Genomic DNA, 26386 nt, shown 5'->3' with positions numbered 1-26386 from the left:
TTTTTTTAAGGGTGTGCGAATAGCGGTTCGAATCGAATAGTGCAGCGTTATCCCCAGCTTCAGCACTCTTGAAAGAACCTGCCTTCTTGGCTTCCCCATGCACTGTCAAGGCTACGAATGACGCAGCGCTATTCGATTCGAACCGCTATTCGCACAACACTACTTTTTTTGTTTGGCACAAGTTCGCCGATTAAACCTCTATTTTTCAGTTGACTACTCGTCCTCTCGTCACCCTGGTTCGTGTCAACATAAATCTGATCATATTAAAATATGTGTAATTGGCCGCTGAAATCTCCGTTAACGGCCCACAGGCAATTTTATCTATTTCAACGCGTCGGTGGTTTGGTTCTGCATGTGTCTCGCCATTTGGCTCAGGACGATTTTCGCGTTTTGTTCTGCCTACATTTTCTAGAGACCTGAGCACGGAGCGTAGGCAACTGGCGCCCTTGCACGAGAACTGGCGCAGCCGTGCGCGTTCCAAAGAAAGCTCGTGCAGAGAAAAACAAGCAAGGGACCAGGGATGTCAAATTCAGGATATAGAAAAATACCACACTGTATCGAAGCGCCACAACAGACGATTTCTCGGATTGATGTACAGGCCTGGAAGGTGATCTCACCGCCATCTGTTGGTTCAGAATCACACTAACCAAGGGTGGGGTTGCACCTCAAGGTGACACCTTGCACGAAAACGGTGCCGTTATTGACAGTCTGCTGTCGCACAAGGACAAAGGATGAACTGGGAAAAAAAGAAAGACGAGGACAGCAGGCGTTGCAGACTCCCAGTTTTTGCAAATCCCGAGAGTCCAAACACGCGTGCGAAATGGCTCCGTCGCTCTCCTTGAAACGAGAATGACTCGCTTGCATCAACGGGCCAAACCCCAACGAAACTCACGACAAGTGGAGAGTGTGTGGGTACGTTAGTGAAGTTAGGGAGTGCACGTCTGTTTGTGTGGGGCTTGTGACTTTCCACATGGGAGCACCTCGGGCCGCGGGAAGGTGGCCTCGTGGAGTTGGGGCGACGTCTTCTCATAGAGGCGGCTTTGGACAGGGAGACGGTGCGCGGGATTCCTCAGGATGCAAGAATCGAGTAATCTGTGAGGGGGGCTGCCAACAATTGCCGTGTTGCTGCTTTTTTTAATGTGATAGCACTCTTTAGCTACTTCACCCGGACTTCGCGATATGGTATCTGGCCTCGTAACAAAAAGAGCATGTAAATCTGCGCCGCGTGTACGCGGAGCGGCAGTTAGCACTTTTCCACATCCGCACCCTGCTTGAAGGTGGCAGAGAACGGTTGTGCTCTCCACCCGATTGGCTGCGGCGCAAGGAGGTAAATCCGCGCTGCACGTACGTGACGTGGCTTTCGACTTTTGTCGTCCGCCGCAGGCGATCGACCAGACAAGCCGTGAGGGTTCACTGCCATCCAGAAAATGCCTCGGGCTTGGGCAGAGACCCGGAGCTGGGCCGTCAGGCTACAGTACCGCTGGGAGCCCAAAGAAGAACTGACGTGGGACGGGGCGCTCCTTGTCTAGCTTACAGACGAGGGTGAGCCGCCCACTGAATTGCGTTGCGCCGACTTGGCGAAGAGCGACGACGTCGAGCGGCCCACAACGGAGCGGTAATATGCATTCGCGCCGAACCCATACGAAGCAATTACTCAATTTCAAAGTGGCGCGCAGACGACAACAATTACCGTAAACCATTCATTAAATAATACTTGGGTTGTATTCACAGTGAGCAGTTCGGCAACCAAGAATAGTGGTTTCTGCAGCAAATTAATTTTTTTATGTTGTAGTTTTTCGCCCAGTGCGGTGAACACTGGGACGAAATATGGCTAGCGCTGGCATGACGCCTCCAACGAGATACGTCGCGTCCACTTTGAAGGTTTCGACCACTGCTGTGGTTTACAGCAGTCGCGGATATTCCTCGCCGTCGACTGGTTTATATAGGAGCGCGTGAACGAGGGGGGATTTTAACAGATTGGTTTGTCTATTAATGAGAGGGAGAGAGTTGGAAATGCCGAAAGAAGGAACGGGTGAAGAAAATAATGACTTGACCTGAGGCTCTTGGGGGGGTCGAGATGGTCGTCTAAGTTGGAATGCCTGTGACTATGTAAATAAATGTACATAGTCAAGGAAAGGCAGTTCGAGTCGGCACATCAGTCAGCAAACTGCCCGCCACCAAGCCCCAGACGATGGGGGCTGAACCCCCCTCCACCAACACCGGGAGGAACAATTGTTCGAGGCACTTCATCTGGGGGAAGTGTTGCCACGGTTGGTTTTCGTTTGGGGTCGGGCCTGTCAAGTGTGCGTGTGTGTGTGTAGCCAAAATGTTTCTTGGCTGCCCAGTCAGTACTGTAGTCATCAAACTAATTGGCTGCAGCATCTGCAAATGCCAAACTAAAAAAAGAAAAAAGAAAGAGCCGAAGGAGGGAACGTGCGAAGCGTAAGAATTTTTAGTGGCAGCTAATGGCAACGGCAACCTTCGAGATTGCTGCGAGGCAAAGAAACGTGTCCTCATGAACGGCGATTTTCTTCTATCCCGATTTTTCAACGCTCCTACGGTAAGGGACTTCCATTCCAGTCTCCGGGTGTGTTCAAATAAGAATGGTCATGGTGCTGTCATGCCTATTTCTTGTTTTCAGTTAATTTTTTATATGAGGTAGCGAAATCTGTCCACACAACGGGACAGACTTCACTTTCGCAAGATAGTTTCTTGTATTCGTAAGAAAAATCACATTCGAGCGAAGGTTAAAAACGATTTTTCCAACTGCACGATGACGCAACTTTTAAGGTCGGAGGAATAAAGAATGGAGCTTTCTAACAGCGTCAATATTTTTTACTTTTAATGCACGCATACTGTTCTGTCACAATTAGTTAAAGTTGGCTTATATGAGCATATACTTCAAGCGAAATAAAATGCCCAACTTGGCTTCTGTAGCAAATCTTATATAATGAGGCATTTTTCGACGAATTTTTAAAGGGATGCTGAACCAAATATTTTAGTGTCTACAATAAGAGACGCACTATCTTGCCATGCGCCAGCAGCCGCCGGTGTGAGCGAGCACACGCAACAAAATCGACGTCATTATATCCCCCATTCAAGCATATTAAGCGTGAATGGGGGATGTGATGATAACGACCGGACGCGCCGTAAAGTTCAGTATTCATTGGCAATATCAACCACATCAGCGATGAAAATAACTTCACGTGTTATTTTTAGAGTGCTTCATGGTGCTTGAGCAATCATATGACTAAGTACGGATACTGTGGCATCCGTCACTCGTGTACCACTAGTCGTTAAGACAGAAACCCCCAGCGGTAATTGATGCGACCCCGTCCTGGTTACACATTTTTTTTTTTTTTACAAAATGATGCAACATGGCTTTGTCGACTTGTAATAACTGGTCAACAAGGGCACATCGGACAAAATAAAAAAAAAGAAAATGATTTTGTTTTAATTGCTGCACAAGAATTGTTAAAATTTAACTTTCTCGATTTCAACGAAATTTTCGGCCACAATGCAGAAACCACTTTCAACAGTAGAACGCTAATTAATTTGCTAAAAGTCCACAAAGCATGAAACACTCGACACAAAAATTTTCAGCTTTAAAATATAAAGTTAAAGGCGACTTAAAAATTCGCCGAAGAAAAATCATTTTTTTAATGTAAGATTTGCTCCGAAGCCAAGTTCGGCATTTTATTTCGCTTGAACTATATGCTCATATAAGTTAACATTAACAAAGTCTGACAGAAACGTATGCGTGCTTTAAACGCAAAAACTTTTGACGTTGTAAAAAGCTGAATTTTCTATTCCCCCGGCCTTCGAAGTTGCGTCATCGCGCAGTTGGGAAAATCGTTTTTTCAACCTTCTCTCGAATGTGAATTTTCGTACTAATACAGAGAAGTATATCCTGCAAAAGTAAGGTCTGTCCCGTAGAGTGGACAGGTTTCGCTACCTCATATAAAAATTTGATTGAAAGCACAAAATTAGGCATGACACCACCATGACCGTTCTTATCTGAACACACTCGTCCCGACCTTCTTGTTTGTCACACTACACTCTAAGAAAAAAGGGAGCGTGAATTGCTCCTTCAAGGGAGCCAATGCACTGACACAACCATTGTTCCCCTAGGGGAGCAATGGTGACGGGAGCAACCCTTGCTCCCCTACCGTTAGTCCCTCAAAGTTGAACCCCCCAGAGGTAACTTTTGTACTCTTGCATTTAGGCCCCTGGGACTAAATGTTGCGCCCTTACCTTATTTAGTACCAAATTGCGCGCTTACACACCCAGGTGGCGCTAGTCAACATCACATTCAGAGTTGGTAAAGAAATTTAGTATCGCTGGGGTAGATCTTTTCCGCGCTTATTACATTCACATACGAACAACGCTTATTTCACATTTGCACACATTATACACATTTTAACATAGACAAGGAATTAGAACACAGATCACACACAACACACGTACAACGCACACGCGACGACACGCTATTTGAATCGTTCAACCAATCGCAAAAAAAAAAAAAAAAAAAGCATACTACCGCGGTAGATTAAAGCTCTAACCACATAAGGCTTTTTCTTTTCTTTTTTTTTTCTTTTTTCACGCGCTTCGCTTGCGTCGTTTGAGGTCACCCACAACAATGAGACGCGCGGGCCGATAAAGAAACTTGACCAGGACATATATCGGCACGCACCGATTTGAGCCGACGCGAAGTGACGCTGACGCTGACGAAGCAGCTCGTGAAAAGCGACCCACGTGCGATAAAACGTCTGACGGGTCGAACGAAGTGTTGGGGTGATGACCAAACTTGACCAGGGGCCCTAATCTGGACACTTGGCGAAAAGGTCGGCGAAAAATCCGGCGGCTCTGATTGGCCGGCGCCAAGGTCAAGTGCGGCATTGGCCAATCACGGCCGCCAGATTTCTCGCCGACTTTTTCGCCAAGTGTAGAGATTAGGGCCCCAGGACATATATCGGCACACAGCGATACGAATCGACGCGAAGTGACGCTGATGCTGACGAAGCAACTCGTGAAAAGCGACTCACGTACGATAAAATGTCTGACGGGTCGAACGAGGTGTTTCGGGTGATGGCCGAATCATGGCCTTGTGACCAACTCGCAACCCGTCGGACGGTTTGACGAGGAGCGTGTGGAGAGATGCTCTCCAACGAGAAATAACTACCAGAAGACATTTCTCGAACGCGATTAGGCAAATGCGGTGCAAAGAAACTAACGAGATTCTTGAACGGAAGCTTAGAAGGACACAATCAGAGACAAAAAGGCTTACCTGGGAGCAGCAGAAGAATGAGAACCTCCAAAGCTGTTCATTCCTGCTCCCGTGGTGCCTCGCCACTAATTAGTTGCTCATTCCATTCTCGGACGCGGCATATCGAATCAATATGAGTTTTACGTAAAAGTAAAAGACCCACAGAAACGCAACAAAACTTCAGCTGTCCGCAATAGATGTCTCGCGAACCTGCCCAGGTCCGAGTTCGACCATGTTCGACTTTTCAGACCTTTCAATGTGATGTTCGATAAGGGTTGACTAAAGTTTGACTTTTGTGCGCATGCGCGAATATTAAAAACAAAAACGAAACAAAAAACAGTGGACTTCGCCTGGCGGAGAAAAAGTGCAATATTTGTTGGGTGCATCCTCAGAACTCCACTTCTCGCCTAAAACAGAAAAGAACTTCCCAGTGAGTAATCATACACACTTTCCGTTCTTATGTCCTGTTGCTGTTTTTTTTTTTTTTTTTTTTTTGTATTTTGTTAGAGCTGATTTTTCCTACATTCTTCCCTGCTACATTTTTCTTTCTGGTAAAAGTTATATCATGAAATCGTTGATTAATAGAAAACGTAAAAATGGCAGGAGCTTCCTCGATAAAAGTGGCTGCGATTATGCGGTTACATAGGCCTGAAACAACTTCCCCTAGACCCTACATGCGTCGCATACATTTCGCATCGGTTATCAGACATCCCTACGTTTAATTAAATAACGCTCAGAGAATGAAAGACAGATTACGCTAAAAGCAGTAAAAGTTCCATCGATCCTCGAAAACATCCGGGAATCCGAGCACCGTTACGGTGATACGACTGATGCTGTCTCCCAGGTGCTAATGCCAAAGTGATCTTGCGCAAAAAGGGTATCAATCTCATTCCTTCATGTCTTCGCGTTATACACGCGTCAGAGAGCACGAAGAATGCCGAAATCGTCAGCAAGCAACGACACATCACGACCAGCGTACACCGAACAAACTCGCGTCCACCAGTTTTGACCCGCTGCCATCTTACCGGTGACATCATGGCTCTTGTGAGGTCACTTGACGAGTAGTCACTTTTTCGTACAACATGGCGGTAACCGGGGGAAGGGAAAGAGGGGGGGTGCCACTTTCGAACTTCCGGATTATCACTCTATAGACCTTTTCCACAAGGGCGCCGCCATCTTGAATTGTCGTCACTTCCAGTATGGGCGACGAAAAAAAAGTAAAACGTTTCAACCTGTAACTAGTAAAAAAATAGAGGCGAGCCAAAACGAGAATGTGTGACGGTTAGGTTTATATCCTAAATGTCTTCTATTGGCGTGGCAACGGCAAAGTTACGTTTTCGCCCATACTGGAAGTGACGTCAATTCAAGATGGCGACGCCCTTGTGGAAAAGGTCTATAGGTAAGCCCCTCTACCTCGTTGACGTTGCTGGGCTTTTCTTTGTGGCTTGTTTCTGAGGCGCGTGTTTGCTGACGTGAATATAAGTACCGTTTCGTTCAGCCATTGGGAATATTAGCGCCGTTGAGCGCGATCCAAACCAGCGCGTTTTTGTGTGCACGATAGGCCGTGTGGCTCCCGGAAACTGCGTATTTCGTGACGTCGCGCTAATTCCGTCCGGGAGCGCGTAAGAAAGTTGGATATTTTTAGCTTTTTCTGAAGGCGCAAGGAAACGAGCTGTGACGTAGTATGGCGCTCCTATCTCCCGGACAATCAGTAAGGGGCACTAGTTCCGGCTCCGCGTTTCTTCGTTGTCTGGCGCAGATGTTCTCTGCTGGCTTGCAGGTATGGCCGCGTCTATTAAAGGGATTGTCCGGTCAAATTTTGTATTCGAGAAAATCATTGAATATCATTGTTATTGCCTCGAGAAGCATCGTACGTGCAATATCTGAATTTTATATGCCCCTCTGCGTGAGTAATTGAATTTATACTGCTCCAATCGCATTCTAGCGTAAGCGCTGCTTTCGTTGGCAACATTGAAACTCTGACGTCACAAAACACAAAGCGAGCAGCATTTCTGTGAAATGAGCATTTCTGTGAAGCAAAGTGAGCATTTCTGTCTCGTCGTTTGCCTGCGAGTGAACGCCTCAGCGTGCTTCGTTTTTGTTGTTGTGCTCGACTTATTTCGTGGTTGGGTGCCACAACCACCGGGCAGCACATGTGAGCCAAGGCATGACGTTCCACACTTTTCCGCGAGACGTGCACTGACGAGAAAAATGGATCGTCGCTGTGCGTAGGGACTGGGTTCCCGTCAAGATCGAGATCCGCTTATGCAGCAATCACCTCACAGAAAAGAGCTACGAGCTGAGCTCTAAGCGGACAAAAGGCTCGTAAGCTGAGGTGTGATGCTGCGCCAACGATATTAAACTACGTTCATCCACTCCTCGCCCAAATCGGATCAATCAATTTGATTATGCAGCGAAACCGAAACTGTCACAGTTTCGATTCCCCTTTGACGGTTCTCCCGCTGGCCCTCTACAACGACTGCGAACAATATTTATTTTTGTTGAGGCCGGTCAGCCGGCGCGGTTGGCGCGTGTGCCCAAGTTGGGGAAGAACGAAATGAGCTCAGGCGGACACAAAGTTTGAACAATGAACAATATATTTACTTGAAAAAAAAATATATATGTAAATATAAACTTCAAGGTTTGCCGCATTGGCAAACAATACACAGCAAAAAGAAAACCCCAAGGTTCCACAGGAACTTCACTAAGTATAAAATAGAAAGAAGCAATAAAGAAAACGGTCGGCGCACTACAGATATAGGAGGCTATGGTTCAGAATACAAACAACAATGAAACAAAGGAAGCAAGCCACGGACGGAGAGCAAATCGAAATAAAAGTTCCGCAAAAGCGAAGTCCGAACTGTACGGACAGGTCTCACTGAAATTTGGTGTCGAAGGGGCATCGTCTGCCTCTCGGCGGTGGTGAACTGGCAGGAAGACCGCGGCGGTGACGATAATAAAGAGGACTCAGAAGATATCGCGTCGCCGGGACGCCATTCCCGCCGACTTCACCCCGCAACCATGAACGTCTTGCCCCCTTGACCACCCAAAAAGCTCTGCGCAAAAACCATCGGCTGATTCGGCTCCCCACGAAAACCGTCCCCCTCCACGGCGACGTATTTCGCGCCTTTGTCGGCGCCGAAGGCACCCCCGAGGGAAAGAAAAGGAGAAACAAACAAAACCGAGTTTCGTCTTCCCGTTTGTGGTCGCCGCAACGCAATTAGCCCACTAAAAAAGGCAAATTGGCGAAGGGTCACGGCGAGCAGCACAAAATCGCAAAGAAAAAGCTCGTGGGAGAGTCGGCCGGCGCCAGAGTTTGTGACAGAAACCAACAGCTAGGCCGTCTGGAAACAATGCCAGAAGTTGTATTTAGCACGTTTGCAGCCCGATTCTCTTTGACCCGTGTGTGAAAATGGAGCGTGACTATACGATTAATTCACCAAGCTCGCCCAAGTCAAGTGACGACATGCATTTGAACGATTCGCCGTTTGCCTTTGACCCACGGACATCGCCTCTGAGGGAACGTCCCGCAGCCTCATCACAGATCCAGCGGATCCGCCGATATGTGTACCCAGATGCCGCTTCATGTACCTAGGTGCAGCTTCAGAGGCGAAATCTGCATCCTTTGCCACCTTTGCTTTGCTAGCACCCCGAGTTCGATCGGTGGCCGTCGCAGTTGCACAGTTCTGTTTGCGCGAAACGGCATACGTTTGCTCGAAGCTTATGGCTGTTTGCGAGTAATATCCTGCGAAAAGGCGTGACTTTTTTTGCACATGCTTAGGAACTGCATTCAAAGAACCGTATTTCAGTAGGGTACACCCTAGAAGATTATATAATTCGAAACAAAATAAAAGACATCCATCGATCAACGCTTGTTATCCCGACCATCTGCGACCATCCGACAAACCTTTGCGTTCTGTGACGTCACGCAGCACCTACGGATGTCAGCCATTGACACTGGCGAAATTCGGGGTGCAGTTTCGTACATACGCTCATGAAAGGTTTAATTAATAACGGGAGATAATATATCAAAATAAAAATAACGTCTGTCTACATGGAGGCTCCCTCGACGCAACGAGCGCAAAAACTTAAGTACTTCCGGTTTCGACCGGACAATCCCTTTAACTTTCCCCCTGTTTCCGACTCGAGGAAGGTGACTTCTGCAGCCTTGTGCAGCCGAAAAGAAGGCTACTGCGGACGCGCAGAGGGAAGGCGAAGCTGCATTTTGATTGGTCGTCACTTCACCGCCAGTGTGCGGTGCAATCGTGCGCGCGTGCGCGCTCGCCCAAAGCCACACCGTCCTATGGTTGTGCCTCAGAAAGCGCCCCGGAGACAGCAAAAATGCCACGAAATACGCAATTTCTGAGAAGCGCACGGCCTGAGCGCGCACAAAAACGCTTTGGTTTAAATCGCGCTTTACACTCGGCCAATTGTACTTTATGTGCCGTTTTTCGCTGCTGCAGACAACGCCGGCTTCGCTTTACGAAGCAGTTAATGCTTTCGCGTTAAAACGGGCACGACCAGCACACGCACACACAGACAATTTGGGGTCAGAACTTGCCGTAGAAAATGTTCGCGAGAGAGAGAGGGTACTAAAAATGGTGATCCCTTCCCTGGAATATTTTATTGCACCTTTCTGAAATGACTGCACACTATGTAGGATGTTATCACTGATCTCTATGTCTATTTGCTGGATCGCGTTTGACCAGCTCCGCCTATGCACGGGAATGCGGCCACAGTCGGCCATGTTTTTGGCAGAGTTTTATTATCTCTAGCCATCATAGTAATATGGTGGACAGCGCAATGGCGGCAGGCTGCCATAATATATCCGTGGATCTAGTACACTGTACCGTGGGTGATATTTCGTGCTTGATTAAATTTGTTCGACGAAGCGGATTCTTGAAACCCGGCATGAACGGTAGCCTCATCTTTGAGGAACCGGCGAAAGTGCTACGCAGCACCGGGGCAAAGCAGCGCAGCTCGCATCGAAAGCAGACGCCATACCGGCGTCTGCTTTCGATGCTTTTTTCGATGCGACTTTCGATGCGTGCTGTGCTGCTTTTCCCCGGTGCTGCGATTTCGTGAAACTTTGACCGGGTCCTCAAAGATCGGGCTTGCGTTCACGCCGGGTTTCAACAATACGTTTCGTCGAACAATTTCAATCAAGAACAAAATATCACCCACGGCTGTTTATATGGCAGCCTGCCACCACAATTGCCACAACGCTGTCTGCCATAGATGGATGATAGTGACTGCAGCAGCTGTACATTGGCTAGACGTAATATAACTCTGCCAAAAAGATGGCTGCCAGTGGCCGCATTCGCGGAGCGGGCAAACGCGATCCAGCAAATACAGATAGAGATCAGTGGATGTTATGGTCTGAGGCTGAGGCGATCACGTCCAACCCCCCCACCCTCCAGCCCTCTTACCCCTTTAAGCCTTTTGCCCTCTCTTCCCACGCCACTTGGGGGGGGGGGGGGGGTGTTTAACGCCCCCCCCCCCCCCCTCCCCGTCCCCCGTTTCGACGGACCTGCTTAGAGGTGTTCCAACTAAAAGGACAAGGAACAGAACAGCGTGCAATTTTCGAAATACTGGTTTTAGAGTTCCTGGAATTGACCCCCTAAGTGATGACGTCACAACATGGCGCTCCGCTCCAAACAAATCGTTGCTGTGAACGTTGTAATGGACAAATTCATTGGGGCTCGACGTGAGGTTAGAAACTGTCTGATAAAGAAGTAAATAATGATCTGTAAGCATTTTGTGTGTCCCATATCTAATCATGAAGACTTCATTCTATTGTTTCAGTACCATAAAGCGATGGCAAAAGCGTTTAATAAAGTTTCACAACCGGTTTTGCCTTGCTAGCAGACGACGCAATGGCTTCGCGGGTTCCGTGGCTCTGTCTGAGCGAGTACGCGACCACGTTGAATGAGGTTGGTGACGATCGACGAAACTTTTATTTCGGGGTCAACTTTATGTGGGATTTTCGGGAGCGAAAAGTGCCCGTGCACAGGTTTGATCGACGCTCGAGGTGCGCGAACGCCTTTCCGTGGAGCTAGCTTTCGGCTGAAAACACTGTGAAAACACTGTGAAAACACTGTGAAGCCGAATTGGCCGAATCACGTACGACGACGACGTGAAGTGCTTCAAGGTTGAAGTGCGGGCCAGCACACGTTTCGAGGGTTTCTGACAGCGCATTTGCTTCGGGGATCATCTGTGTGATCAAACCGTCTGTTCGTAACAAGTATGAATTGTCGCAGATAGAAACGGATCGGCAAGCGTAAAAGAGAAAATAAAGATTTAATCGGGCAAATTTGTGCCTAGAAAAAAAGAATCTTTGTGTTCCACGACTTAGCGACCCTGAAGCATATTATTTTTACAAACTTTATGTAATTTTTAAATTACAATATATTATTTTGTAATCAATATGGATTTCGTTAACAAAAAAACGGTCTCGTACAACGCAGCTTTTTTAGTTGGTTACTGATATTCATGATAACCTTAACACTTACACAAACAGACTATGTGTTTATTGACTTCTCCAAAGCTTTTGATCGGGTACCTCCATGCAGACTTATCGCAAACCTAAACCACTTATATTAATTCAGTGCTAATTAATTCATGGATAAACAACTTTCTTACCACAAGAACCCAGTCTGTCAGACTTGGTAAGGCAAATTCTTAGCCTTTACCAGTTATTTGAGGGGTACACGTACCAGAGAACCGCACTGGGCCCGTTGCTTTTCCTTTTTTACATTAATGATATTAGTTGCCAACTTAGAGGCAGATAACCTTTGTTTGTTTGCCGACGATGTTGTTATTTATCGCGCACCGGTGAAGCTGATTGCAAGGCATTGCAAGACGACCTGTGTTTAATTGAGACGTGGTATGCTGAGTGACTCATGTCTTGTTATTCACCTTAAATCTAAACTTATATAGTTTTCTGAATAGCGTAATACCTTCACTTATTCCTATCAAACTTGCTCTCCATCCACTATAAAAAGTTTCTTCTTTTAAATACATTGGCGTTCATTTAATTAAGTTACAGCTGTCCTGGAAAACTTGTATTGAACATCTGACTTCAAGCGCAAATAAAACCTTGGGAGTCCTAAGACGCCATCTTTATCAAACTTCACTAAAAGTAAAACAGCCGTCATACTGTACCCTCGTCAGATCCGAACTGGAATAAGCCTCTACCATCTGGAACCCTAATCGGACTTTCCAACACGTCGAATTGCCTTTCGCCAGAGGTAACACTTCTGAAAATTCACCCCACATTCTATGTATAAGTGATCGGAATGCATTACCGGAATCCCTTGCAAGAATAGGAACTTTTAGCAAACATCTACTGTGTTCCGCGTACCGCACTACCGGAGCTTTTGAAGCATGCATGTATGCACGGTAACGGTTTGTTAAGAGTCCCAAAACAATTAATTGGTCATCCCTTATTTTCAACATAGCTCAATTGACAGGCACGGAGCCAGGGGGGCGGCCCATGGGTCTCGCCTCCCCCCCCGGCCCGAAATTTCGATTTTGCTGGGACCTCCTCTCCCCCCTCCCCCTCATACAGCATTTTGTCATGGGCGGCCCCCCCCCCCCCCCCCCAAAAGAAACCTGGCTACGTGCCTGTCACTTGACATGCGTTTTCTCACTAGAATGTTGCAAATAATCATTGAAGGCGAAGCGTTTTATAAGTTGCTTTTTACCTTTGTATTAAAATTACATGTGTCGAATTTGTTTATACATTACCCCCCTTATGTAACGCCCCACTGCGGCTTTGAACGTATAATAAATGAAAAGATAATGAAATAATAAATATTAGAAATAACGATCCCCCCCCCCCCCCCCCCAATACGCTTTCTTGGTAAATCCCAGAGGTCACTTACTGGCAAAGACCTTTGACCCTTCAGTATGACGATTTGTTCACGACCGGGCAACTTCTCAGCAATCCACTTGATACCTCACTTGACACATTACTACCCAGTTATGCAAGTTGCATCTATATTCTTATCTTCGTGATAAAACTTCGTCCAACAAAGCGTCATGTCAATTTCGCATTAGATAGTGGCTTCTGGTGAGGTGGATAAAAGGTGCGATATCGGTCGGTATTCATTCCACCTACCACTGTCTAGCCCGAGAGAGGCTTCGAGCTCTTCAGACATACAGTACGTGAAGAGAGGGTATTACGATGAAGGCACTTGCAATCATGTGGCTATTCTTCGCCGGAAGAGCGTCTCTACGTACCGGGAATCAACCTTTCATGTGAGTTCTTTCACCATTTTTTAGAATGCCCGAGATTTAATTATCTCTTTAACGGTGTCTTTCGAAAGGTTTTCTTGTCTTGTCTTCAAAATGACCGAGTTATCGGTGATCCCCGTTTCGGTGAATAGCAGGCCACACCGACAACGAACAAGGACAACACCACCGAAACTTTGTGCGGAGTCACATACAAATCAGAGTACATGGATGAGTTTAGTGTCTGCGAAGACTCAATGCATTAAAGATGCAAAGCTTGTCTTTATCATTCTGATAAACCACGAGAGCGCATATGTCTGCGCTTTGATTTCTTACGCTTGGTTATGGGGAACTATGGGTGGTTTCGTATGTGCTACACGATCTCGTGGCGCTTCGTGTGACGTTTTTGTGATGTTATCTATGTCGCGTGTTGCGTTCCTGCGAGGAGAGGAGGTTTTCCCGCCAACTACGCTGGGCTTTATCTACGCTATCCAGATACTTTTTCATGGAACGCATCTTAAAGCCCGTTCACACGCTTGTAACCGAGTAGGAAAGGCTGAGACAAGATCGGTTATTAAGCATCTTGCGACGGCTTATAGGGCCTTCTCCGCAGCAGCGCATCCGGTCCTACGCCGTCGCAAAAGGCTTAAAAACCTGCCTTGTCTCAGCCGGTCCTACTCGGTTGCAGGTGTGTCAAAGGGTCTTTAAGGCTTGTTCACGTACTTGCTACCGCTAACAACTGGAGGGCCTTAAAAACCGTTTTTCAGCCTCTTGTGACTGCTTACGACGGGCTGCGCTGCTTCGCAGCCGGTCGGAAGCAGCCAAAAGCGGCTGAAAAACCCGTTGTAGCACAGCCGGTCATCGTCAGACGCAAGTATGTGAAACTGTCTTTACGCCGCCAACATCCAATGATTTTGGAGCGTAGAGCTTTTGCGTAGTTGGAATGGGTGGGCACCCGCCACCTCGAGGTTTTCACCTTCGAAATTGGGTATCGGTGAGTCGGCGACATGCCCGCCCTCGGCGCAGCACGAAAGCGCAACGGCATGGACATCGCGTCGCGCATGCGTATCTCGGACGTGGCTTTTTGCACACAGCTAGCTAGGGGAGGGTTTGACAGTGTTGGTGTGTATCTCAAAAGGTCCCATTCGCATTTGAACCTTGCACATTTCGTCCCTTTCTCATTTGGTCCGCCTTGTTTGAACCTTCTCATAAGATCCAAATTGTACTTTTCGCAACTGGACCCATTCTCATTTCGCCCGTTCGCGCTACGACCGAATGGCACTAGTTCGGCATGCTTCTAACGTCGTTATGCCTTCGCGGCTTTGTTGATAAGCCTTACCTTGCTTGGGCCCCCAACATACCATCAGATATATTTATGTGTAGAGGTACGCACTGAGAATCGTAAATTGACACCTGCTTCCCTTCCTCTGAGCAAACAAGAGAAAAAGAAAACAATAAACATTTAGTTTGGAAACTTTGTTTGAACAGAAATAGCGTACATAATAGCAGTGGTTCTCAACCATTGATGTTTCGCGGGCCCCTTGTAGAAAGGCAGAGATGATGGAGGACCCCGTTTGGGGTGAGGGGAATAGAAAGGTATAGGTTATCATCATATTGATTTAATAAATGAATATAACTAATTGCTAGTGTGAAGTAGACTTGTCTCATTGACATACACGCGAGAGTAATCACCCGAAAATTGGAACGTTTCTTCTCAACGTGAAGAAAGACGACTAATATTGCCGTGCTTGCCTGATAAGGCAGGGCTTCGCGGACCCCTAGGATGCCTTCGGAGACCCCCATTTGAGAACCACTGCATTATAGAAGTGGTGGCATTGTCCCAAGTCGAGAGACCTCAAACAACGTGACATTTCGGAATATGATCTGACTGCGATAAATAGTTGGTCTGTTTTATTGTCAGCTAGTAGCTTTTCACGACGACCTCGATGCACTGCTAAAATCCTTAGCAGATAAAGTATGCCTGTAGCGTGGCACACACACACCCACGCATAAAATATGTTAATGTTTTTATTAATATTGCCCTAAAAACGATTTTGGTATGGAAAGAGTCAAGTGCGACGGGTCAAAGCGAGATATTTTTGAGAATGGCTGTTTTGAAAGGGCCAGGTGAGAAGGGCGAAACGAGAACGGGCCCAAATGAGGAGGGTTGGAATGCGAAAGACGAAACGGGAAAGGGCCAAATACGAAGGGTCAAAGCGAGATCTTTTTGAGAATGGTTGTTTTGAGGAGGGCCAAGTGAGAAGGGCGAAACGAGAACGAGCTCAAATGTTAATGATAAAGTGAAATGCATTCTCCTAATAAAGTGGTCGTCGCTGTGTGCTGGTTTCCTTTTAGGATCTATATCCTTATTTGTTTTCTATTAGCTCTAAGATGGAGTGGAGCCACCTGGCGGCTCCTTGTCGAGACGTAGTATCAAGTATCACGTGACCCCTTTTCTGCTTCGTTGGATAGCATGTAGGTTAAGGTTTATCGTTCACAATTCATGTTTGATTGGTCAATTTCAACGAGAGTTCTTTCGCTGTACTTCTCGTCAAAATTGAGCTCAAGCAGCGCGACAACAGTGGCGTCGCGATCTACAGAATGAGGAAAGGGAACCGCATTCATATCACTCGTGGAGGCAACCGCATCCATCGTTTCAACTACACACACACAAAGCACAGCCCTACGCGCCGCTACAACGGAAACCCAAAGCGAAAAACAACTGGCGACGGCAGAGAGGCAACATGAGCACCCCTGCGTTCCACCGCGCCGCGGCGCAGCCCCTCCTATATAACAAGGTCGCAGTGCTAAATGAGATGTCTTCATCAGAGAAGGCCAGCGCTGGGCACAGATTGGACACGACGATTGCGTCAACGTTTGCCTCGAACTTGATTCGAAGCCTGAGTCAGGCTTCGAGTCAAGACGTAGCACTCGTTCAAATTTGTGTTCAGCGTTGGCCTTCTCTGATGACGCCATCTTATTCAGCGCTACGGCTTTGTTATGTGGAAGGTGTTGCGCGGCGCCTCCTCCTCTCTGGTCCGCGCCAGCTTTGCGCGTGACTTTAACGAAAACAAAATGGCTGCTTTTCACAGAACTCCGGCGGTGTCTGTCGGTTTGTCAGCACCGGAGAGAGAGGGAGAGGTTGACACGCGCTGACGTCATCACTTCCGACCAGTGGAAGCGTCGGACGTGTCACCCTCTTCCCTCCCCCTCCCTCTGAAGAAAATAGGTACATTATATTGCATGTCAAAAACAATCCTACATATTTCTTCATAATGTTACCATGAAATGCGTTTCATTATGTTGTTGTTTTTTTTTTGTTGTTTAACTTGGTACCCTTTCGAGAAGGGAACGGTATAAGTACCAATCACACAAGTTTCCATTCTGTCAGGCATGTGAGTCATGCGGCATGGCCGTGAGAAACAGGAATATCTCACTCGCGAACTATGAGATATATCGCGATGTTGCATTCACGAGTACCTTTCGAAAACACAGCATTATTTACCATGCTCAAGATTTTGCACCAACGTCATGATACCTTCACAAATATAAAAACGCGAGAAGAAAAAACAAATCGGTGCCCAGTCGCGAATCTAAGCTAGAGAACGATGGGCGAAGATGGCACACAATCACCTAACTATACGCGATTCTGGTGTACGCTTACACGGCAACGTTCCGCGCTTATCAAACCCGTTTCAGGGTCTTCACATACTAAAATACGCACAAACATTTCGCATAAAATTGTGCACAAGCGAGGAACTCTCAGGTCGAAGAGCTACCCCCCTAAACTTAACTTATTCGCACAAAGCTAGTGGCTATTCTCTGACGAAAGTAAAGAGGCTGCGATATGTGTATCGCTATATTTATAACACACACTGGACCGTTTTAGGGAACCATTTTTACAACTCTGATTAATCGCTCGATCCAATCTGTGAGGTAAAGCGAGGACTTATTTCGCAGGGCAACAACTCCGATCACGGAGCGATCGATTGGAGTTGCAAAAACGGTGCCTGAAAACTGCCTAATATTGCATGCAGCACGTGTAAGAAGAAATCGTACGAGCTTTTATAAATTACTTCGCAGATCTTCGAGTTTTCAGGAGCCCTCCAAGGAGGGTACTTGACCTAGAATTCCAATTTTCTTCTTCGCACCTTCTCTCGGGGAAGCGAAAACATCGGAGTCTAGTTTCCGACGAACCGGCGCACAGTGGCACAGAAGCTACAACCCACCGTCATGCTAATGCATGAACGACCACGTCTTCACGATAACACGTTTCAAGTGCATGAGACCACACAACTTCTAACGAGATCAGCGAAAAAAAAATTCTTTTTTTTTCTCGCACGTATACTGCGCGCCCAACTACACACGCACTCCGCCCTACCCAATATGGCGCAGCGGAGGGGAAGTGGCGGCGCGGCGCAGGACAAAGGGTGTCTCCTTATCCTGTAAGGCGGCGCTGGAGACGAATTAAGCACCCTAATTCGGTCGGCGCTTCAGTGTTGCTCAAACGTTTGATCCCGACAGTACATATGCACGTCTAAAACATTGTTGATATGTTTCTTTCTTTCTTTCTTCGTGAACGATTACCATGTCCTCACAAGCGTGTTGCTCTCGCCGACACTATTACACCTATTTAACGCGAACATGCATATTTAACTCTCTGTCCAACTAGCCCAGCCAATTTCACTGAGGAGAGACAAGCCGTTCCAAGTGACCAGCCCTTGTATTTGACACCATTCATTGAGGACGGCCGACTGGATGAAGCAAAGTCCCTGAGCCGCGTCAAGTCACTGGGCGATGTGGAGGACGTGCCGAGCTACGCAGGATTCCTCACCGTCAAGAAGGAAACGGGCAGCAACCTGTTCTTCTGGTTCTTTCCAGCAAAGGTATAGTTAACACAGTTCCCTGCTCTCCAATGAATGAAAAGTATTACCAACCAAAACACTATAAACTCTGAAGACATGTTCCTGCAGCCAATGACACAACTACGTGTGTAATATTCTTTAACCCCTTCCATCCAGTGCTAGTTGTTGCAACATCGAAATGTGTCCGCCCCTTTTTTCTAGAGTTCGACACCTTATTAAAGCATAGTATAAAATGCGTGACAGATTGCTCCTCCTCTGGTACAGCAAACTTGACCTTTATTTACTTAGGGTTTCTGCTGAAGGAGATTAGATCTCCGGTTCTTTATCGTCTGAAGAGGCGCTGCGTAATCTTTGCAGGAAAACCCAGAGAGTGCGCCCGTGATCCTCTGGCTTCAAGGAGGTCCCGGAAGTTCGAGTATGATCGGCCTCTTCACGGAACATGGTCCGTTTGTCGTGGACGATGATGGCAATCTTAAACTTCGGGAGGTCACCTGGACCAGTCGCTTCTCGATGCTCTACGTTGATAACCCAGTGGAAACGGGGTTCAGCTTTGTCGAAAAAGCTCACGGCTGCGCGAGAAACCAGACAGACGTGGGCCGGGACATGCTTGAAGCTCTACAGCAGTTCTTCACACTCTTCCACGAGCTCGCCAACAACGAGTTTTATGTCATGGGAGAATCGTATGCCGGTAAGAACTTGGAATCTAGCTATTTAAATTTTGTCAAAATGAAACTAACAGCGTACTGAACTTGAATACAAGCAACCATGGTGTATGCATTTAAAATATTAGGTCCATTAAAAAGTTACAAAGGAAGATTAAAGCAAGTCATTTTAGCTAGATAGAGGAGAGTTTCTTTCGGAAATACGCTTGGAGAACTACCTTCCACTTCTCTCATATTCCGGCAGAGGATTGCTAAGGTGGCGTTTTTTCTCTTAGCCCGAAGGTATTTAGTATGAAGCACTCACGTATCTATCTCCCGCCCCCCCCCCCCCCCCCCCCCCCCCCCGATCCAGATCTCGTAGGAAAGACCGCACTGCAGTTAGAAAGAGAGCAAATGAGGACATTTACCGGTACTTTTCTTTCTCAGATATAGACTGAAAGAACTCGTATCTGGCTGTAATTAATAGTGATGGCTCTGATGTTTATACTTAAATAGTTTGCTTTTCATGTCGACCGTATCACGTTCGTAATCAACTTGCCTTCGGCACATATTAAGGTTTTAAACGAGAGCCTGGTAAATTTGCATAATACCGATTAAAATTTTTTTATATATTCAACGGTTTCTTGCATGGCCGCTCATAAGACATTTTTTGCTTATCAAAGTATTGGTTTTTGTATGTTGTCTATATGCTACTCCTCGTTCTGGCGATATATCTTGCTGGATTGTTTGCTAGTATTTTTTATGTTTATGACAAGGTCCACATTTATACACGTTGTTTATAAATGTGGGCCTCGTCATATCAAATACCGGTGTTTTGTTTGTTTTTTACCTGGCTGTCGCTCCCATAACATCCCTAGAGCTGGTTAAAAGTATCAATAAAAAAATACAGACTAGAACAGTATGGATAGTATATACTTCTCAACTGCAATTTCTAATGTACAGGCTGGAAGGCGAACTTTTGTGCCATGGTTTCAGTGATTGGTTCTGATAACTCTCCTACCTGTTTTTTTTTTTTTTCTTTTTTCATTCAACCCAGGAAAATACGTCCCAGCCGTTGCATATGCCATTCACACGGCCGTCAAGCCCAGAGTCCGAATCAACCTCAAGGGCATCGCCATCGGTAATGGACTGGTGGAGCTAGAATCTATGCTGGACTACGGAAACTACCTGTACCAGATAGGCCTTGTGGACCGCAACCAAGCCGCAATATTTAGCCAGCGGTGCGAAGAAGTCAAGCACTTGATCCAAAACAAGAGCTATAGCGATGCAGTTCGAAAATTCAACTCTATTATTATGTGTGCCTCCTTTGATCAATGCTACTTCAGTAAGTTTACGGGGTATGACAGCAAATTTAATTACTTGCACGCCAAGTATCCCAGTGGCTTGGACAACTTTGTCGCCTTCCTAAAAAAGCCTGTAGTTCAAGATGCAATCCACGTGGGGAAACTTCATTTTTTGAAGAGATCGCCGAGAGTTGCGCAGAATCTGCTTGATGACATAGCAAAATCCGTTAAGCCCTGGCTAGCTACTTTGATGGAAGAGTACAAGGTGCTGATTTACAGCGGCCAACTAGACATCCTCGTCCCGTATCCACTTACAGTCAACATGATCTCAACCATTTCGTGGTCAGGCGCAGGGGCACTCAGCAATGCAACGCGGAAGATTTGGCGGTCTCCAAATGAGCAAGATATCTATGGCTACGTAAGGCAGTTCAGAAATTTTACGGAAGTATTGGTGTTAGGTGCGGGACACATGGTTCCTTACGATCAGCCTAAAGCAGGGTTGGACATGATTACGAGGTTTGTTCGAGGAGACGAATTTGGAAGTGACTAGCCAGCATGCACTAAGTTGGTTCTGGTTCGTGTTCACTTTTCAAATAGAACGAACCTTGCCATGGTAACAAAAATAAATCGAATGTACTCCCACTATACACGTATATTCAAAACAAAACTGGGATCAGTTGTTAAAAACTTAATACGAAATTAACATCGAGCCTCACCATGACCCGTGGATCTATTAGGTTTCACGAGGACTGAAGCTGTACTACGACCGTCAAATGAATAGATGCCCCAAGAAAGTATGGAAGTTGCAGATGCTAACAGCATCTGCACTCTGAATGTCTTGGGGAGCCTTAGACCGGCACTCGACAAATTCGGAAAGATAGAGCTTCGTCAAGAGTGTGTTCACTAGATAAAAATCAGCTGTTGATTTGAGAGTCACCCAGAAGATTCACGCAACAAATGTCCTCTAAACTATTTTTTTCATTGTTGCTTCCAAAACTGAAAAAAGCGGACAGTTTACTTAACTTCTTGCCTCATTTTTGTTTCGTTGGTTTGTAGCTGCTTTGACTAGTTGTTGTATTTCCATATTACCGTTATGTATCAGACGACATTTGAATGTGCTTTGTTTGGTATAACTTCATGTGCTGTAAATCTACTAGCCCCTCCAATCACAACCTCTGAAAGAAAGTTATCCCTATTTATGTACAATAAATACAGAAAAAAAATGATGTTTCCTGTCAAATCAGATTTTTTCTATAATGCATCACTCATCGACTTCCTCCGATCCTCCGGGGTCGGTAGGTTCATCTAATCATCATCACCCATCACTTCCCCCCTACGTTGAGGCCCTCCAGCCAGAAGACAGATATCCAATAAAAGTATTATCCGTCCATCTAGCTTCTCGTTCGACGTTCCATACACAAAATGAACTTCGACTAGCTCGTCTGCGCCTGCAATTTTGATGATTTAGCATAGTTGTAAACCCGAGACTAGGGATATGGACAAGGGGCAAACACAGAACGACACGGACGAAGTCAGCTAACCTGCACCCTCACCATTGCTTCACTGGTGATTTAGGTTGTCTCCGTATTATGGAGAATCCAAGAGGTATATATATATATATATATATATATATATATATATATATATATATATATATATATATATAATGGGTTTGTTTTCGTGTTAGTTTAATTGATTTGTGTCAAAGTGCGAGCTAAACTTTCCAGCACTGCAAAGCCAAACGCGGAGAACTTTCAGATATTTCCAGAGTGGCCAGTAAAGTCGCAATCACGACGCAGTGCGAACATATTCGTGTTCCCACTGCGCCGTGCACGTTAAAGACTTCGAGGCTAGTACCATTCATAAACTCAAAGAAAAAAAAATGAAAGACGTTTTGCAATTCTCTGCAATGACGAATTAGAGCGCAGTTCTTGGGGAGGAGGAGGGGAGGGTTCGGAGGGGAAGGTATGCCCCTCCTCCCCTTCGTACACTCCCCTCCTCCTCTCATGTTTCCTTCCCAATTAGCGCGAAATTTCCTCACTAAATTTAGCAGAGAAACTTTTCCACTAAATTTAGCGGGGAAATTTTCTGCTAAATTTAGCGGGACATTTTTCCGCTAGATTTAATGGGGAAAGCTTTCCGCTAATTTAGCGGGACATTTTTCCGCTAAATTTAGTGGGGAAATTGTTCCGCTAATTTAGCGGGGAAATATTTTCGCTAAATTTAGAGGGGGAATTTTTCAGCTAAATATAGCGGGAAATAATCCCGCTATATCTAGCTCTGACATTTTTCCGCTAAATTTAGCGTGGAAATGTTTCCGAGAAATTTAGCGGGGAATTTTTTCTTCTAGATTTAGCGGAGAAATTTTTCTGATAAAGTTAGCGGGGAATTTTTCTGAGAAATTTAGGCACTAGGTGACGTCACGAGGTTGACATCACACGTGACGTCACTTGTGACGGTTTTATGGGAAACGTCCCATAATGCAACGCGCAGTTACGCCGACGCCGCTCAAGCCGGGAGCGGGCGTTGAATGGCGCGTTCACACTGGAAGCGGATCCGCCAACGCGAAGCGGATCCGCGCGTTCTCAACCGCAAAACGGCTAAAATTAAGCGGTTGGAGCGCGTTTTTGCCGACCGCTTCGGAACCAATTTCTCCCAACCGCTTTCACGAACCGCAAAGCGGCAACCAACTGCAACGTGACGCCGACATGACGTCAGTGACTTTCGCACCAAGATGGCACCTGTCGCTGGTGAGGCGTCCAAGGCACTGTAGTCCTAGCGTTACAGCAGACGAATCAACGTGTGAAACCCACATTAGAAATGTGGTGTTCACGTCCGTCACTTGAATCCACCGCAAAAATATCTGACTCGTAATCTGAACGGGTTTCGAACCGGTGATTTGGCTAGGGTAAAAGTGTTTATTATTCCGGGTGCCACATCCCCAAGCTCGCTGCCTTGTAAGTCTCTGCCCGTAGAACGTCGGAACCCGGCCCTTGTCGACCAAAAGGTCAGCTTTTGTACCCACTAAGATAGTCGCGTGAACTATTAAAAGCTTTCGACGCCGTGCATGACCACCACGAAGGCCGATAGAGACGTCGTGAGCCTGATTGCGAAGCCAACGCACTACCGCGGAGCGGGCAGGGTACCTGCGCTAGCTCGACCTGTAACGTTTACTATACTAACAAACGAAATAAAGGGAACATACCCAAGAAATAAAGTGTACGTACCAGACGATGCAGAGGTAATCCATACGGCGTTTATTAGAGCTTAATGTCAAACAAACAGTAGACTCGATCGACGTGCGAGTGACGAAAGGAGACCCCGCCACCAACGAAAACACGACCGGCTAGCACCAAACACATTCCACGCACCACGGTCCACCCCACCGCTCACAACTTCGAAAAAAATCAGAGCGAACAAAAAGGGGAGAAAACTGGCCCTCTATCCCGAAAACAAGGTCAGCATATTCATGCGGGAAAGGTCCACTTCGAAGAAAAGGTCGGGGACACACTCTTGTGAGTCAGCATTGCGAGGCGCGCTAGCTGGGCTTTGCTTGCACGGATTGCGGGCGAAGTCGAGGGAATCGCAGGAAAGTTTCGCGGGTCCATGCCTCTTCTTTCGCTGCCTGAACTCGTAATGCGTGCGAACATCCCGAAAAAAATCTTCAGATTGCCAAAATAGCAAACTTTTGCCTTTGGATCGTGATTAAAGTGGATTTGGGATTGTAAAACAGGGTTGCCAAGCGAAGGTCTCAAAAGATCACGCGTGATCGCCGAGAAACCGCCAACCGCCTCTCGGTGTGTCTGAACGGGTCGCTTGCGAACCGCATCCGCAACCGCTTCGCGAACGCGGATCCGCTTCCAATAGGGAGTTTTCGTAGATCGTTTCCGCTGTCCCGCAACGCTCTCCGCAACCAGATACGCTAGCCGGAACTCTACAGTCAAGGCCATCGGCGCGCCGGCGCAGTAGCGGCTGCTTCGTTGCGGAGGGCTTAGCGGAGGGCGAAACGCGGTCTACGAAAACTCCCTAATGTGAATGCGCCATAAGAGCTGCGCTCCCGAATCAGGTAGAAAAAGAACTCTTAGGCGTTCTTAAACATGTCTATATTTTCGCAAAAATAAAAAAGTATATATATATATATATATATATATATATATATATATATATATATATATATATATATATATATATATATATATATATATATATATATAAACTTTTTTTTTATGTGAAAGACTTTTCTAACGCCTTGTTGCCTTTCTAGTTCGCCAGGGGCGATAGTGCTTGAGGCAAAGCCGTTGTTCACAAGCTGAAAGAAAGAATTCTTTGGTTGTCGAAGAACCTTTCAAGAGCTTATATTTTTTAAGGCTTATTCACACGATGCATCTTTCAACGTACGCGCCACAGTTTAGCGAAACTAAGATTTCGCGAAATCGGCCTGTTCACACGTGGAGCTTGACGCGCGAAAGCTGACGTATTGACTCACGAGAATTTCACCAAACCTTGTTATCTGCGCCGGGAATACCAAGCGTTTCGCATCCAAATGATATGAAGTACGCACATCGTGAAGAGACAGTCTGTTTTATTAATACCACTCAATGAACTTGGTCAGATTCGGCTCACTGGGTTTACTAGTCGTGCCAAACGCGGGAAAGACCGCGAACGTCAAAGAACAGGCAGATGATCTCGATGCATTTCGGACGTTTTTGCACCGCTAATGCAGAAAGTTATCCTGTCATCATGTTTATATGCCGTACGTGCACTCGCCGCCGCGACTGTTGATGAATCTGCACCGCGCCACCAACCCGTACTGTAGGCGCCGTTCACACACCTGCAGCTGCAACCGAGTAGGACAAAGACGCACGCCCGTACGCACCGCTTCTCCGCTTGTCGCTCGCCATGTTTGTTTGTTTTCTTTCGACTTTGGCTCGGATACGGAATCGGCCAAAAATCAGACTCCTCCAAAAGCTCGCTCCTCCTCGAAGGTCAGACGCCATAGCGAAGTCGAGCGGCCATTAGCAGCGTCCGCGTTTCTCCTTCGGGTGATTGACAGGCTTTGGTGAGGTTTCAGCAAAATATTGCTCGAGAAGTGAGGAACACGCGCCACTTTTTTCGGAGGCGCACCACTTTTTCGGTCGCGTTCCGACGCCATCTGTTTCCCGGAACCTAGTTTCGCCACACAAGATTCGCCAACAAAATGCATCGTGTGAATAAACCTTTAGAGTGTTTAATGCATCGGCTACATTTCTCATCCACAGAGCATATTGGTGTCGCTATACCTCAAAGGCACAGCGACCTTACGCTGTCTAAACACGAACGCCTATAATTTGTTCTGATTGCTTGATTTATCGAGTATAACATTGCACTCCAATTCCCTCACCTCCGTCTGCCCAGTTGCGCGTGAAATTTCAGAAATGTAGCAATTTCGAACAGCTCGTGTTAGCCAGGTGTTTCGCTCCCCGGGAAATACGCCTGCAGGGAGAAAATGAAGATACAGCGGTATTTGACAACTGACGTGGGCCGCCCAAGCGAAGCGGACATCGGAACCGGAGACGGGGTGCTGGCACCCACCGTGTACCACCTTGAATACAGTAAGTAGGTCTGTATCGTATCTTCTGTCTGCTGGAACATTGTTTATGGGAAGTTTTCCGTCGGTTACAGTATATTTCAGGCCCTTCATAACCTCGTGTTTCCTTTCAACCGAGGTTTTGTGAACCCTCACGATAAGCACAGGCACGCTGTCGCCATCAATAAGGCGACTGTGGAACAGCATACACATCACGAATGTTTTGCAGTATTTGAGAGGTTGTATGTACGTATTGTCTAGAAGAAATGGTCGTTCGTAAAAGTGTCAAAAGATTCTTCACGCCAAAAAGAGACTGATGTGCGAAAAAACTAAAGGAAGTATACGAAAATTCCAAGCGTTCCAGGGTAGACGATATATGGCGCCAGTGCGTAATTCTCTCTCCGTGAGAGATCCCAGGAAGTTATAGGACACTCGGTCGCAGACAGTCGCAAGAATGTGAACAATGCATGTAATTTCAGAAGATGACAGACCGACGTAAACACGCATTG

General features: G+C 46.6%; 1 protein-coding gene across 1 annotated transcript; it reads left to right on the top strand.

The window, feature by feature from the left end:
* Positions 1 to 13314: 13314 nt before the first annotated feature.
* Positions 13315 to 21130, top strand: LOC8031088 (venom serine carboxypeptidase). Its single transcript, XM_040207589.3, has 4 exons — positions 13315 to 13528; positions 18174 to 18387; positions 18724 to 19054; positions 20065 to 21130. Exons 1-4 carry the CDS (start codon positions 13455 to 13457, stop codon positions 20859 to 20861), a joined length of 1416 nt encoding a protein of 471 aa, XP_040063523.2. The 5' UTR covers positions 13315 to 13454; the 3' UTR covers positions 20862 to 21130.
* The last annotated feature ends 5256 nt before the right edge of the window (positions 21131 to 26386 follow it).

The sequence above is a fragment of the Ixodes scapularis genome, unplaced genomic scaffold (assembly GCF_016920785.2).
Source record: "Ixodes scapularis isolate PalLabHiFi unplaced genomic scaffold, ASM1692078v2 PGA_scaffold5__190_contigs__length_132052651, whole genome shotgun sequence".
NCBI classification, from domain to species: Eukaryota; Metazoa; Arthropoda; class Arachnida; order Ixodida; family Ixodidae; genus Ixodes; species Ixodes scapularis.
The sequence above is the reverse complement of the archived record's forward strand: the minus strand, read 5'-3'. Positions and strand labels throughout refer to the sequence as shown.